Source organism: Salmo trutta, chromosome 16, assembly GCF_901001165.1.
Source record: "Salmo trutta chromosome 16, fSalTru1.1, whole genome shotgun sequence".
NCBI classification, from domain to species: domain Eukaryota; kingdom Metazoa; phylum Chordata; class Actinopteri; order Salmoniformes; family Salmonidae; genus Salmo; species Salmo trutta.
Window position 1 is genome coordinate 34,170,953 of NC_042972.1, and position 16,210 is coordinate 34,187,162.

The 16,210-nt window shown below is 42.5% G+C and overlaps 2 protein-coding genes across 4 annotated transcripts; both read left to right on the forward strand.

The window, feature by feature from the left end:
- The first annotated feature begins 403 nt into the window (after positions 1-403).
- LOC115150634 (succinate dehydrogenase [ubiquinone] iron-sulfur subunit, mitochondrial) lies at positions 404-6,647 on the forward strand. Its single transcript, XM_029694112.1, has 8 exons — positions 404-520; positions 3,545-3,678; positions 4,854-4,939; positions 5,333-5,469; positions 5,580-5,696; positions 5,830-5,931; positions 6,036-6,158; positions 6,278-6,647. The coding sequence occupies exons 1-8, from the start codon at positions 449-451 to the stop codon at positions 6,356-6,358; spliced, it is 852 nt and encodes a 283-aa protein (XP_029549972.1). The 5' UTR covers positions 404-448; the 3' UTR covers positions 6,359-6,647.
- A 2,542-nt stretch (positions 6,648-9,189) lies between these two features.
- LOC115150636 (microfibrillar-associated protein 2) lies at positions 9,190-15,871 on the forward strand. 3 transcript variants are annotated; one of them, XM_029694119.1, is made up of 9 exons: positions 9,190-9,295; positions 11,303-11,364; positions 11,553-11,603; positions 13,915-13,941; positions 14,085-14,168; positions 14,329-14,364; positions 14,513-14,600; positions 14,698-14,771; positions 14,940-15,871. In XM_029694119.1, exons 2-9 carry the CDS (start codon positions 11,334-11,336, stop codon positions 15,041-15,043), a joined length of 495 nt encoding a protein of 164 aa, XP_029549979.1. In that variant the 5' UTR covers positions 9,190-9,295; positions 11,303-11,333; the 3' UTR covers positions 15,044-15,871. The 3 variants fall into 3 exon arrangements, with proteins under 3 accessions (XP_029549979.1, XP_029549980.1, XP_029549978.1); XM_029694120.1 differs by having other exon boundaries at positions 9,205-9,295; positions 11,283-11,364; XM_029694118.1 differs by lacking the exon at positions 9,190-9,295 and adding an exon at positions 11,069-11,174.
- Positions 15,872-16,210: the final 339 nt, after the last annotated feature.

Sequence of the window (16,210 nt, forward strand, 5' to 3'; positions counted from 1 at the left end):
TGTTGCTCTCAAATATTATCTGACAACTTCACTGACTACGCACGCGTGTAGTGGTCCCACATTTGTTTGAGCAAAACATCAAGTTAAACTCTGTTAGTTTACTAACAACTGTTTGGCATAAACTGAACATGTGGAATATCATGTGTATAGTATGTGCATGTACATTTATTTAAACAGACACAATCATTTGTGACATCTGTATATTGTAAAGAGGGTTTACAATGCAGAAAGCCTCTTTGTACCCAGCGTTGCGCAAATGATCTAATCTGCGAATCAATCATACAGTGACAATATTCAATAAAATATAATTTTAGCAAATCTGCATAGTTTGGTAAAACCAAAGACGTTTAACACTGATCACAGATCAGTTTTTATTAAAGGAAATACCGCGGTGCATTCGGGGATAGCAGATACCAGAGAGAGGTCAGAGAAACACAGATTGCGCAAGATGTCGGTCGTTTGTCTATCGTCTTTGGGTCGTTGTAGCACCGTGGCATTCCGTTCTTGCAGTGGAATGGTGGTAAGGCTGTGTTAAGACTGTGTCCATTTGAACAATTGCCTAATAAATTAATGCGGTTTGTTGATCGTTTCGAACGACGTGCGCTTGTCAGCTAGCCAATAGACACCAATTGCTTTAGCAAAGATTTGTATAACTAACCCAAGATCGACCAGAGCCTGTCGTTTCCAATGGGAGCAAATTAATCATAGTGGGCAGAACAATCAAGGGGATGTGCCGAGCCAAGCACGAACTAGTGAAATCCTATTGGCGCGTTGAAATATTTTATTTGTATATTTCATTTAGTGAATGAAGTGCCCGTGTGTAATAACCCATTTCGCCCTTGCACTCCTAAACAACGCAATTTTGTGAAACTTTGGCAAAGGTTAAAGTTTACACAATGCAAACCACTGTTTGTTACAGAAGATAGTTTTGGAAGCAGAAAAGTGTGTGGAGATCAGAATGTTGGCCAAAATCCAACTCACTCCATTTGATCCCACTGCGTTTCCTCTCATCACCATATTGGTAGTGAGTGGGAACGCCAACCGGATGCTTTACATTTATACATCCGGTAAAATATCTGGAACATCTGTGTCTCTTTTTGACGATAATATCTTCTGATCTTGGATGTTTTGTTAAGAGTCCCGACGCTTACTCTAAACATGAACACCCATCGCTTTCCGTATGGTTTTGGAGTTATAAGGAATGTATCTTTCATATCGGTGAGAAATAATAAAAAGGTTCAATTACTGCACACCTTTTTATAGGGTTAGGGTTCCCACGTGGCCATATTTCCATGTTACAGCGCTTGTTTACGGAAAACAGACGGAAGTCGGACTACCTGTGCTAATTAGCTATTTGTGTCTCCAAACACTTGTGTGTAAATGGAAGGTACGCCACAATCGTGTTGTCACTGAAAAATACTATGGTTGCAACTGTTAGTGTACAGTACTTGTATATTTTCAATTTGTAAACTTATTTGTGATATTAAAGTAGAGGGATTTATGTTTCTAGAATCGTAATATTACAGCAAATGAGAATCGATTCACATTTAAATTGAGTTTTTGGCTTCTTCTGTGGATTTTATATGGCGGTTGGCAACCAACTTTAAGGTGCATTACCGCCTCCAACTGGACTGGAGTGTGAATCAGAGACGGAACTGAGGGAAGGTCTGAATCCTACCCGTTATTCTTTAAGTCAAAGGAAATGAAATGCATAACTAAATACTACATCCCTGAAGATGAACCCCAGCAGTTAATTTAATATTGGCTCTTCAACCCCATTACTCCTTAAATCGAATAACAATCTCTTTCTCTCCCATATTGCTGCCACTGAAATATGTGTTCCACTGTCTCCATCTCTTCCTGACAATGATCACACTTCCCAGTCAGATGTTTTCCTACCAATTTCAATGTACTTTTGAGCCTGTGTGTCCCATTCTCAGCCTTGTGAGTACACTTTCCTCCCTTCCTCTCTCGGCCTGAGGACCTCCCTGCATCTTATGCAGGTGTCTTCCCTTTCCCTCCCTGTTCCACAAATCTTTCCATTTGTCTTTAGCCACTTTTTTTATCAACTCCTTGGTTTCTGCTTTACTGATTGACAATTCCATCTCAACATTAGGATGTTTAAGAGCCTGCTTGGTGTTAACATCCACCTCCTGATTCCCCTCTGCTCCCACATGAGCTGGGACCCAGAGGAACATCACAAATAACCCCATCTTTCTCACACTAGTCAAGCATGACAAAACCTCATATGATACAGTCTGCTCTGAGACACAAATTAATTTAAGCTCATCAGTGCTGCACTGGATTCAGAGAAGATGAATATTCCTGTCTGTCCTCAAATCCTCCACCCACTCTGCAGCCAAAAGTATGGCCAGCAACTCCATTGTGTAAACATGTAAATTATCCATTGCTCTTTTTGTCACTGCCACCGTAAACTCAGGAACACTAAAAGCTACACCTGTCCTTCCTAGGTACTAATGTTAGTTGTCAGTGCTGTCACTTGAGTATTTAACTAGCTACCTTTCATCACTATATCTGGGAACATTACTTAGTAGTTAGATTACATTACCTAGCTAGTAAACAAAAGAGTACAAAATAAAAATACTTATTGTCACACACACTGGACAGTTTCATTGTAATGTGTTAGAATGTTGTTTGATCTTGATTCATCTGTTGCTTATATATATATATATATTGAGAAACAAACCATGGGTATTTCAAAATACCCCAGTATACCTTATATATATATATATACCAGGGATCATCAACTAGATTTAGCCATGGGCTGAAGATATTTTCTTTAGCGTATATTCAGGGGGCCGGAACATAATTACAAATAGTTTGTAGACTGCAAAAAGCCCAAGCAGATATTTAACTAAACATAATAATTTCAAACCCTGTTTACATTTATATATGATCACATATATAAGTGTATGTGTGTGTGTGTGTGTATATATATATGTATATATATATATATATATATATATAACATTAAGAACACCTGCTCTTTCCATGACAGACAGACCAGGTGAAAGTTTTGACATCAATAAGGGATCATTTGTTAGAGCCACTTTAATCAGTGTCGATGAAGGGGAGAAGAGAGGTTAAAGAAGGATTTGTTGAGCATTAAAACCCCAGCAGCGTTGCAGTTCTTGACACAAACTGGTGCGCCTGGCACCTATTACCATACCCTGTTCAGTGGCACTTACCTTTTTTGTCTTGCCCATTCGTCCTCTGAATGGCACATATACACAAAACATGTCTCAAGGCTTAAAAATCCTTCTGGAACCTGTTTCCTCCCCTTCATCTACAGTGATTCTGAAGTGGATTTAACAAGTGACATCAATAACGGATCATAGCTTTCACCTGGTCAAGCAGGTGTTCTTAATGTTGTGTATACACTCAACGCTGCCAATACACATTCTTCTACCAGGAGCATTGAGTCATCATTCATGAAGAACTTGTTCTATCCCACAGCTTGTAATGTGGTTCGTGACAGACAGGCTAAGCAGTCCTCATTCTCTCTCCTCCTCTGTTACTTCAGGCGGTTCGGTACGCCCAGACAGCGGCGGCCACAGCACCCCAGCCCAGAGTCAAGAAGTTCCAGGTGTACCGCTGGGACCCAGACACGGTGGGGGACAAGCCCCGCATGCAGACCTTTGAGATTGATCTCAACACGTGAGTACAGCCCGCCTTATCAGTTGAACACTTCCATTAGATTATTGGAACAGGCACTTTGTAATTTATCACAGTTTCAGATCTTTTTAGTACAGACCTCCCCTTGTGTTTGGTGGTGATGGAGTACTGTTTGTATATAGACTCGTTATTGTTATTTTACTGTGCCATTTCCTTTTATTCCTTTTTTTTACTCAGCGTTGTTGGGAAAGGGCTTGTATGTAAGCATTTCAAGGTAAAGTATACACCTGTTGTATTCGGTGCATGTGACAAATAAAATTGGATTTGTTCGAGAGGGAATCATCAGCACCCTTCATATGGAATTAAGGAGGATAACCCTGATACTCTGGACAGGTTCCCAGTCCTCTTCCTGTTCTTTCTCCATCTGTCCAATCCTGTTGGCTCAGTTCTGGCAATGAGGCATTATGACAAAAATACCCTGGAGTACTATCATAGTATGAATTTGTGTACTATACTGAAGAAAAAATATAAACGCAACATGTAAAGTCGCTGTCCCATGTTTCATAAGCTGAAATAAAAGATCCAATAAATTGTCCATACGCACAAAAAGCTTATTTCTCAAAAATGTTTTTGCACTAATTTGTTTACATCCCTGAGAGTGAGCATTTTCCAAGATAATCAGGTGTGGCATATCAAGAAGCTGATTTAAACAGCATGATCATTACACAGGTGCACCTTGTGTTGGGGACAATAAAAGGCCACTCTAAAATGGCAGTTTTGTCACACAACACAATACCACAGATATCTCAAGTTTTGAGTGAGTGTGCAATTGGCATGCTGACTGGAGGGATTTCCACCAGAGCTGTTGCCAGATAATTGAATGTTAATTTCTCTACCATAAGCCGCCTCTTACGTCGTTTTAGAGAATATGGCAGTACGTCCAACCGGCCTCACAACCGCAGACCACGTGTAACCACGGCCTCCACTTCCGGCTTCTTCACCTGTGGGATTGTCTGAAGGGGTGCTTAGCTGTATTTCTGTCTGTAATAAAGGCCTTTTGTGGGGAAAAACCAATTCTGATTGGCTGGGCCTTGCTCCCAAGTGGGTGGGCCTATTTTTGTTCAGTATATAGGTGTCAATCCTGTTCTCATACATCTTCAGTGGACAGATGTGGTTCTTAACAATAAGTGGACTGTCTGCTTCCCTCCTTTCCACAGCTGTGGCCCCATGGTATTGGACGCCCTCATCAAGATAAAGAATGAGATGGACGGCACTCTGACCTTCCGTCGCTCCTGCAGAGAGGGTCAGTGTGTGTGGAGGGAAGTAGGGTTATTTTGGGGATAGTGATGAATAGAGGAAATGGTTGAAATGATTCTAGTGGTGAATCACTAATGTTCTTTGGGGAGTGAGAGAAGAGCTGGGATTAGTGTTCTTAAATGTTGGTTTACTGTGTTCTTGTTACGTTAGGGATTTAGATGGCGTCAAGGTTGGAAAGTGTCCAGGATGGAATTATCTTAGAACAGGTTGTCCAGGGGTGATACCAGATCAGCTAGGTGTATTCTTGTGACTGACTATCCTCCAATGGATATGCCCCAGTCAAGGAATAATAACACGGATCCGTTCCTTTTGCAACTTCATATAATGTGAGTAAGGCAGTGTTTGTATGTGTTGTTTGTATGTGTTTGCTATGGTGCAGGTATCTGTGGATCCTGTGCAATGAACATCAATGGAGGCAACACACTGGCCTGTCTGAACAAGATTGACACCAACACCAGAAAGGCTACCAAGATCTACCCTCTGCCACACATGTATGTGGTTAAAGATCTGGTCCCTGTGAGTATCATCATTTCATACAAGCTTGTCACAAACTGGCTGTATTATTTTAATTGTCAATCCCACATTAAAATTGGAGTGAGTTTGTGATGGCGTTGTTTTGGTTGCAGGACATGAGTCATTTCTATGCTCAGTACAAGTCAATTGAGCCCTACCTGAAGAAGAAGGATGAGACAAATGAGGGAAAGGAACAGTACCATCAGACTGTGGAGGACAGACAAAAACTGGTACACCCAAATTACTTCTGGTTCATTGACAATGAGCAGAATTTAGATGGTTGAACAGTGTGCTGCAACTGTGTCCATTTTGTCAAAATGTCTTCTGTGCCCTCTTTCTTACTGTCCTGTCTCTCCCTGCCAGGACGGGCTGTATGAATGTATCCTGTGTGCGTGCTGCAGCACCAGCTGCCCCAGCTACTGGTGGAATGGAGACAAGTACCTGGGACCTGCTGTCCTAATGCAGGCCTGTGCTTTTGTGTATGAGTTTAGACTAGTCTGACTAGTTTGATTCAGAGTTGCGTATGCACCTTGGACTGTTTGTGAGCTCACATGTCTGTCCTTCTCCAGGCCTACCGTTGGATGATCGACTCGAGAGATGAGTTCACAGAGGAGCGTCTCTCCAAGCTGCAGGATCCTTTCTCTCTCTACCGCTGTCACACCATCATGAACTGCACTAAGACCTGCCCCAAGGTAACCTCGGACTAATAAACATTACTCCTCCCTTCTAAGGGTAAACTTCACTGCTCACTAGCACTCACTTCTACTTTCTCATTGTTGTCAAACTCATCACCTCTCTCCTACTCTTACAGGGCCTGAACCCAGGGAAGGCGATTGCAGAGATTAAGAAGATGATGGCCACTTACAAGGAGAAGAAATCAGCTGTTGCTTGAACTCTGGGGTCATGACCCTTGATGACCCCCCCCCCCCCTTTAAATTAATCTACAATTAAGATGCCCTACAAGTGAGATCTGCTGGGCCTGCACACTTTTGAACTTCACCAACTCCACACTCCAGCACGACATTGGACTCCAAGGCAACGGTTGGGAGGGAGGGAGGGAGAGATGTGAGACATGGCCTGCATACTTCACTAGAATGATGGTGCTTTCCTTGGTTCATTCCCATTGTTTGGTCTGGTGTGGGTGGGTTTGAGTTGAGGGTGATGGATTCACAGACAAGAAATATGTATATGATCTGCTCGTCCATCATAACTTCCTACTTCAACTCTATATAGTTAACGTACACCTTAGCCAAATACATTTAAACTCAGTTTTTCACAATTCCTGACATTTAATCCTAGTAAAAATTCCCTGTCTTAGGTCAGTTCGGATCACAACTTTATTTTAAGAATGTGAAATGTCAGAATAATAGTAGAGAATGATTTATTTCAGCTTTTATTTCTTTCATCACATTCCCAGTGGGTCAGAAGTTTACACACTCGATTAGTATTTGGTAGCATTGCTTTAAATTGTTTAACTTGTGTCAAACATTTCGGGTAGCCTTCATCAAGCTTCCCACAATAAGTTGGGTGAATTTTGGCCATTCCTCCATGACAGAGCTGGTGTAACTGAGTCAGGTTTGTAGGCCTCCTTGCTCGCACACACTTTTTCAGTTCTGCCCACAAATTTTCTATTGGATTGAGGTCAGGGCTTTGTGATGGCCACTCCAATACATTGACTTTGTTCTTAAGGCATTTTACCACAACTTTGGAAGTATGCTTGGGGTCATTGTCCATTTGGAAGACCCATTTGCGACCAAGTTTTAACTTCTTGACTGATGTCTTGAGATTTTGCTTCAATATATCCACATAATTTTCCTACCTCATGATGCCATCTATTTTGTGAGGTGCGCCAGTCCCTCCTGCAGCAAAGCACCCCCACAACATGATGCTGCCACCCCCGTGCTTCACGGTTGGGATGGTGTTCTCCGGCTTGCAAGCCTTCCCCTTTTTCCTCCAAACATAACAATGGTCATTATGGCCAAACAGTTCTGTTTTTGTTTCATCAGACCAGGGGACATTTGTCCAAAAAGTACAATCTTTGTCCCCATGTGCAGTTGCAAACCATAGTCTGTCTTTGTGGTTTTGGAGCAGTGGCTTTTTCCTTGCTGTGTGGCCTTTGAGGTTATGTCAATATAGGACTTGTTTTACTGTGGATATAGATACTTTTGTACCTGTTTCCTCCAGCATCTTGACAAGGTCCTTTGCTGTTGTTTTGGGATTGATTTGCACTTTTCGAACCAAAGTACGTTCATCTCTAGGAGACAGAACACATCTCCTTCCTGAGCAGTGTGGTGTTTATACTTGCGTACTATTGTTTGTACAGATGAATGTGACTTCAGGCATTTGGAAATTGCTCCCAAGGATGAACCAGACTTGTGGAGGTCTACCATTTTTTTTACATTTGAGTCATTTAGCAGGCACTCTTATCCAGAGCAACTTAAGTAGTGAATGCATACATTTCATACATTTTTTTTCCTTTTTTTTTTTCTTCTCCGTACTGGTCCCTCGTGGGAATCGAACCCACAACCCTGGCGTTGCAAACACCATGCTCTACCAACTGAGCCACACGGGACCACCAGGTCTTGGCTGATTTCTTTAGATTTTCCCATGATGTAAAGCAAAGAGGCGCTGAGTGTGAAGGTAGGCCTTGAAATACATCCACAGGTACATCTCCAATTGACTCAAATGATGTCAATTAGCCTATCAGAAGCTTCTAAAGCCATGACATAATTTTCTGGAACTTTCCAAGCTGTTTAAAGGCACAGTCAACTTAGTGTATGTAAACTTCTGACCCACTGGAATTTTGGTTTAAGTGAAATAATCTGTCTGTAAACAATTGTTGGAAAAATTACTTGTCATGCACAAAGATGTCATAACCGACTTGCCAAAACTAGTTTATTAACAAGAAATTTGTGGTGGTTGAAAAACGAGTTTAATTGACTCCAACCTAAGTATATGTAAACTTCCGACTTCAACTGTGTGTATATATAACGGGAGTCTTTGTTTTAATGTGTAATAAATATAATGCTTTAATGCCTGCCGTTGTATCCCTGGTTATTATGCCTGCTTGTGATCAAACGTGCTGTCTGTCCTATACTATTTTGTTAAAAGTCATTTTTAACATCACATTCATTGTGGAGTGCTGAAGAAGAATCATGTACAGCATTAAAATGTTGATGGGTTTTAGGATCAGCTCAACACAACAATAAAGCCTTGCTTTGTTCTGGTTGTCAGTCCTGCAGTTTGTGTTTAGCTTTTTAAAGGTGGACTCCGCAAAATGATGTTGCCAGGGGCAGCACCAGAGATATTGAGATGAGCGAGATGCAACACTTTGCTGTCACACAGTATCTGCACATTTGCACCAGTTCGATTTACGCTGTATACAGCGTGTTAACCAGAGAACCAAAACAGTGGAGCACTCGTGCTTCATCACTTTTGTTGCAGAAATTGACCCACTAGGCTAGTGTACTGTCATATACGTGTATGGAATTGCAATCCATGTCCTGTAGGTGTCAGCCTTTCACAGACTAATCCTAGAGTAGAGATATGTACCCTCGTAGTGAAAAGGGAGAAGAAAATGGGCCACTAGAATCAATCATGTCTACTGCTTTCAAACCAATTTATCCATCCTGAAGGGTTAGGGGGTTTTTGTGCAGTCAGTCAGTGCCATGGTCTCCTGACTGTGATTGGCGGGAGTGGGCGATGGGACAGACATAGGCGGGGAGGGGGGCTTGAAGGCGGGGCGTTACAATGTGGCGCTCGGTCAGACAGCGCTGAAGACGGACGCATGAGACTTGCGGATCGCCGGAGAAAAGAGAATTAACGAGAGGTAAGAGCTACAAATTGATGCAAGTTAAAACGAATATGTACAAATATTAAATAATTGCAAAAACATAGCATAAATGTATTTGTAATCATGTGTGCTTATTTTGATTTATTTTAATATTTGACTTCAAAGGACTTCAAAGGGAGTTGTACTACTTTGACTTCAAAGGGAGTAGTAGGTAGGCTATAGAGTTGTGGAGTTTTTAACAATTTGTCATGGTTAAAGTTATTTGAAATATGCATGTACAGTATGTATCCATCATCAGTACTGGAAGTTATAGCCAACCTCTACAACTTTTATCAAATCACGCAAACTCTCCAAGTTCAATAATAGTAGGGTCAATTCAAACAGTGGTGACCTGTGAACTCTATAAACTGGTATTTTCCTTGCAATTCACGACATGGTTGAGTCTAATGGAATGTAGTTATTTGACAAGTATTTTAATAATTTAATTTATTCAGAATGGTACTTTACTTGAAGATTGTTCTAAACTAACTTGAGGTTGTTTATTGGTCGTCTGTTTATACTGGATGGGGCTATCTGCACTCCAGGGGGTGGGGTTATTGCTGGGGGCCATGACAATACAATGGAGAGGGGCTGGCCAACATAAATAAAACAGAGGAAAAGGAGAAAATGAATGAGGGCTATTAAAGAGTATTAGAAGAAGAGGGAGAGGGGATTAGAGCTAGGAGGAGAGATGGAGGGAAATTATATGCACTTTCTTTTTTACATAGCGCTTGAAAACAAACAAACTGTGTTTAGTAGGAATGAGAGGAAGGATAAGGAGAGACAGGGCTCTCCCCTTTCATGTTGGCATTGTTCCCAAGTCCTTATGCTTTGGGGGAGGGAGTCAGGGAGGGCTGGGGAGGGGGGAGAAATGAAATGGGGTTGAGGAGGGGGGTGTAATAGCTCCCAGATGTGTGCTGTGAAAACATATGGTTTCCAATAGCCACTGTGATGCACAAGAGGAATGTCTGAACACACACACACACACTTTGGTGACATATACCTTCATACATACATGTACACTCACACATTACATCCAATCATATGCACATGTAGGCCACACACCTCATAATATGAAACATATGTGATGACACTCACACATACACACACTGATGATCACATGATAAGTGCACAAAACCCACATAAGCTGGACTGTCTGATTGTGTGCAGTACAGTTAAGCAGAAGCAGTGCTCATTCTACAAGAAAAGTGCTCTGCTTGAGAGAGAGAGAGAGAGAGAGAGGTAAGGGGGAGTGGTTAAGGGAAATGACAGAGGGTGACAGAGGGAAAATGAGAGACGTGGAGAGAGGGATATAGAAGATGGGGGAGGGTGGAGTGGTTAAGGGAAATGACAGAGGGTGACAGAGGGAAAATGAGAGACGTGGAGAGAGGGATATAGAAGATGGGGGAGGGTGGAGTGGTTAAGGGAGATGACAGAGGGTGACAGAGGGAAAATGAGAGATGTGGAGAGAGGGATATAGAAGATGGGGGAGGGTGGAGTGGTTAAGGGAAATGACAGAGGGTGACAGAGGGAAAATGAGAGACGTGGAGAGAGGGATATAGAAGATGGGGGAGGGTGGAGTGGAGGGGCTCAGTGGTTATTTTCCTGGAATTTAGCCACTGGTCTGTCTGCTTTAGAGCATTTCGCAGTGGAACAGAGAAAAGAAGAAAAACAGAGGGATTGTTAAGAAAGACAGACGTGCCACATTCTTTCTGTCCAAGTTTTCCTTTTCCCCCCTGACTTTTTGGGGCCAGGGGAGGGCAGAATGAAGGAGAGAGTGGAGGAGGCGGAGGAGCGGTGAGTCCAGGGAAAGGGAAGAGGTGAGGCTAGAATGCAAGACAGGAGAGATGGAAGGGAAAAGACAAGAGGCCCATGGGTAAAGATTCTGAAAAGCGACATAGAAATACATATATGACACGTAAACACTATGTGACAGATCTCTCTATATCACTTGGAATCAGTAACTCATTTGACAATGTTTAAGGTCTTCTCCCTCCTCCTCAGTGTCAGTCTACCTCCAACACAGAAAGCGACCATGAGAGTCCTCCTACTGCTCTCCATGCCAGGTGAGTCTAGCACACTGAACACTACATAATATACACAACATACACAACTCTACTGTAGTGTACGCATAACAATAGACCAACCTAATACTCATTCTATACAATACTGTTTTTCACATTGTGCTTAGCACCACCACAAAACACTTGTCCAGCACCTTTGCCTAAACATTTAGCTAACTTTGCCTCAACAGTCCTTCTGCTAGCCCAGCCCCCACTCTACCAAGAACCCTTTCCTTTCCTGGGTGAGTTCATCCATGTCATTATTACACTATCTGTCCATGTGTACAAACATACCGTGACTCAGTACTGTCTCACCACATTTGGTCATTTTTCACGTCTTTTGTCTACCTGCCCTGAGGGTATACCATGTCAAATGTTCAATTTGACCAGGTAGATGGAAACATTTCATGTCCTGTGTGTGGCATGGAGAGCAGTAGGAAGACTCTCATGGTTGCTCTCTATTTTAAATTACATTTTTAAATGTAACCTTTATTTAACTAGGCAAGTCAGTTAAGAACAAATTCTTATTTACAATGACGGCCTACCCCGGCCCAATCCGGACGACGCTGGGCCGTGGGTTCTGTGTGGAGGTAGACTGACAGTGAGGAGGAGAGAGAAACCCTTATACATTTCCAATTGGCTCATTCCTCCCCCTCCTCTCATCTGTAACAATTACCCAGGTTGTTGCTGTAAATGACAATGTGTTCTCAGTCAACTTACCTGGTAAAATGAGTATAAAATAAGTAAAATACAAATAAATACACTATATATACAAAAGTATTTGGAAACCCATTCAAATTAGTGTGTTCAGCGACAACAACAGGTGTATAGATTTGAGCATACAGCCATGCAATCTCCATAGCAAACAGTGGCAGTAGAATGACCTTACTGAAGAGCTCAGTGACTTTCAAAGTTGCACCGTCATTGGATGCCACCTTTCCAACAAGTCAGTTTGTACAATTTCTGCCCTGCTTGAGCTGCCCTGGTGAGCTGTAGGTGCTGTTTTTGTGTAGTGGAAACTTCTAGGAGCAACAACAGCTCAGTCGCAAAGTGGTAGGCCACACAAGCTCACAGAACGGGGCCGACGACTGATGAAGTGTGTAGCTCATGAAAATTGTCTGTCCTTGGTTGCAACACACTACCGAGTTCCAAACTGCCTCTGGAAGCAACGCCAGCACAATAACAGTTCATCAGGAGCTTCATGAAATGGGTTTTCATGGCCAAGCAGCCGCACACAAGCCTAAGATCACTATGTGCAATGCTAAGCGTCGGCTGGAGTGGTGTAAAGCTCGCCGCCATTGGACTCTGGAGCAGTGGAAACGCGTTCTCTGGAGTGATGAATCACGCTTCACCATCTGGCAGTCCGACGGACAAATCTATGTTTGGTGGATGCCAGTAGAACGCTACCTGCCCCAATGCATAGTGCCAACTGTAAAGTTTGGTGGAGAAGGAATAATGGTTCAGGCTTGGCCCCTTAGTTCCATTGAAGGGAAATCTTAACGCTACAGCATACATTGACATTGTAAACGATTCTGTGCTTCCAACTTTGTGGCAACAGTTTGGGGAAGGCTCTTTTTCATGTTTCAGCATGTCAATGCCCCCGTGCACAAAGCGAGGTCCATACAGAAATGGTTTGTCGAGATCGCTGGCCTGCACAGAGCTCTGACCTCAACCCCATCGAACGCCTTTGGGGTGAATTGGAACGCCGACTGCGAGCCAGCATCAGTGCCCGACCTCACTAATGCTCTTGTAGCTGAATGGAGGCAAGTCCCTGCAGCAATGTTCCAACATCTAGTGGAAAGCCTTCCCAGAAGAGTGGAGGCTGTTATAGCATCAAAGGGGGACCAACTCTATATTAATGCCCATGATTTTGGAATGAGATGTTCGACAAGAAGGTCATGTAGTGTAAATAATGTCACTAGTCTTTTGTAAATACCACTTACTATTTCATCATTTGCTAACATCTTGAATATGAAGTAATGCATAAAGACAATCTCCAATACATTTCCTCTCAATTTTTAAAGCAGGTGGTCGATGTTATACGCTCACAACACTTGCAGCGTTTTATGTGAAATCCCCACTGTGCTTGAGTAGATCTCTGTTAGTCATCTGGTCATGTATGTATATATGTATGTATGTATATATGTATGTATGTATGTATGTATGTATGTATGTATGTATGTATGTATGTATGTATGTATGTGTGTGTGTGTGTGTGTGTGTGTGTGTGTGTGTGTGTGTGTGTGTGTGTGTGTGTGTGTGTGTGTGTGTGTGTGTGTGTGTGTGTGTGTGTGTGTGTGTGTGTGTGTGTGTGTGTGTGTGTGTGTGTGTGTGTGTGTCTGTCTGTCTGTCTGTCTGTCTGTCTGTCTGTCTGTCTGTCTGTCTGTCTGTCTGTCTGTCTGTCTGTCTGTCTGTCTGTCTGTCTGTCTGTCTGTCTGTCTGTCTGTCTGTCTGTCTGTCTGTCTGTCTGTCTGTCTGTCTGTCTGTCTGTCTGTCTGTCTGTCTGTCTGAAAGCATATCTCATACTGTACCGTTGTTCATTTTGCTTCACAGAGGACTATGGCCCTGATTATCTTCCTGGTAAGATACTTGTGTGAGCTTGTTACCTATATTACTCTGGTAGTATCATCAGTTTTGATAAAAACGTAGTTTTGATAAACTGATGTAGAAAGCTTCTCTGCCTTTTGATGATGTACTGAAAACTCTCTTTCTCTCCCTGTCAGAGAATCCTGACACGGATGTCCAGCAGCAGGTCCTGTTACATGGTCCTCGACCATTCCCTGAGCCAGAACGTCCTGGTCCATCTGGTACATACGCCCACCTCTCATTATCTACTGTTCAACAATGATCTACTCTTCAACATGTATTATCTACAGTTCAACATCTACCCCCACTGTCATGTTCTTTTGTCACATTAACAGAAGTATTCCATTTCAATGGGAGTTGAGTTTCTATTTTGTTTTCCAGAGCCAGAGACAGAGCCTACAGAACCTGGCCCCCTAGGTAAGAAACATAGGGAAAGAGAGAGAGGAAGGGAGGGCCCGTGTGTAAAGTGGTTGATGAATGATTGGCTTTGTGGTGAAGTATTATTGCGATATCTATAGGGTTGTATGTATTTTCTTGCATGGCTCACTTGTTTTGTGTTGTGTAGATTGCCGAGAGGAGCAGTACCCCTGCACCAGACTCTACTCTATTCACAAGCCATGCAAACAGTGTCTGAATAGCCTCTGTTTCTACAGGTATGCTACTGCACCTTAGTTTTTACCATGAGGGTATTGACAGTGGATTTATATAGTGTTCAATATCACACCGTAACCCCCGTTCCTCTCTCCTCAGCTTGCGAAGGGTGTATGTGATCAACAAGGAGGTGTGTGTCAGGACCGTGTGTGCGCATGAAGAGCTGCTAAGAGGTGAGGTCAGCCTACACTTGTGCCTCATTTTCTTGTTTATGGTGCACAACCCACTGTCCCTAATAAAGAAACACACACACACACCTATACGCAGACGGACACACTCAGACGTGGACACAGACAGTACAGGAGCAAACTTGTAACCCTTCTCTCTCTTTCTCCTTGTAGCTGACATGTGCCGTGACCAGTTCTCTCGTTGTGGTGTAGCTGCAGTGAGTGGCCAGTGTGGGTCACTTGGGAGCAGCTGTGGGAAGAGCTGTGGAGGTTGTTGAGAACATGGACACATCAGAGAACCCCAGCCCAAATACTGCCACGTCTCTAGGGTCCACATCCCACTGCCTACACCCTTCTCTTCCTCTGTCCCATCTCTTTTCCTGTTTAATCTTCGACTGTATTCCACATAATCTTTGGTTCCAAAAAAACTCCTATTTGTTTATTTTCTCTACTTCTCTAGTGACTTTCCCAGTCATCCTTTTTTCATCTCTCTTTCAGAATTATACATAATGCAAAGTGGGATCAGTAGAACGTGTGTATGTCTAAATATATTATTTCATACATTGATGACTGTATAACATAACATAACTGGTGCTAAACAATCACTAACATACTGGTGCTAAGGAATTGAAATCAGCACTCCGAGATGCACATAAAACAATCTTGATCTTGTTTTTTTGCCTTACTGTATCTTATATTCTGCATCATTGTGTGGTGTTTGTTGTTTACTGTATCTTTGTTGAAATCAGTCATAGTAATGAGGGAACAGCAAGAGTGGCAGCCACTGTGCACTGACCTCAACAACAGAGGCATTATCAGCACTCAATCATCATCCCACTGCCTCTGCACTTCCTGGGTGGCGAGCATCCACAATCAGACTTGAAGAGACGGATTCTGACCTGACGCCTGATCTCTCCTGAGAGTGTTTTTGTGTAACACGGTCGGCCACGTGACTAGAGCTACGGTGGCTGGTGACCTTGCAGTGAGTGCATAATTTCACATATCAGTGGCAAGAAGTGGCGACTCATAAATTGTTACTGTACTACTGCTTTGTAAAACCCTTTCACTATAATGGAGAAGAAATTAAATGTTTTTTTTTACTACAACTTCAGCTTGGAGTGATTTTATTGTGATGAGTTTGTTTGTTGGCACTTTATACGGATCAATCTGCCCTGTTGAGCGGATTGCCATGGACTCAAACAAACAGGCATTGTAGTCAAATATCCTTTATCAACATTAATTTCTTCCAGATACACAACTGTTCCCTCATTTTCAAATCCACATGATTGATGCATGTGCATTCAACCCTATACATAATCCTAATAGTTATCAATAATGCACTTCGATATGTGCTATTTCTAGTTTGTTACAAGAATCCTGAACATTTACATTTACGTCATTTAGCAGACGCTCTTATCCAGAGCGACTTACAAATTGGGACAAAA

Coding starts and splice junctions, on each gene's coding strand:
- LOC115150634 (XM_029694112.1), top strand. CDS start 449: ATGTCGGTCGTTTGTCTATCGTCTTTGGGTCGTTGTAGCACCGTGGCA. Junction 4,940..5,332: donor CCGTCGCTCCTGCAGAGAGG/GTCAGTGTGTGT, acceptor GCTATGGTGCAG/GTATCTGTGGATCCTGTGCA. Junction 5,697..5,829: donor TGGAGGACAGACAAAAACTG/GTACACCCAAAT, acceptor TCTCCCTGCCAG/GACGGGCTGTATGAATGTAT.
- LOC115150636 (XM_029694118.1), top strand. CDS start 11,146: ATGGAAGGGAAAAGACAAGAGGCCCATGG. Junction 13,942..14,084: donor TGGCCCTGATTATCTTCCTG/GTAAGATACTTG, acceptor TCTCCCTGTCAG/AGAATCCTGACACGGATGTC. Junction 14,772..14,939: donor GCATGAAGAGCTGCTAAGAG/GTGAGGTCAGCC, acceptor TTCTCCTTGTAG/CTGACATGTGCCGTGACCAG.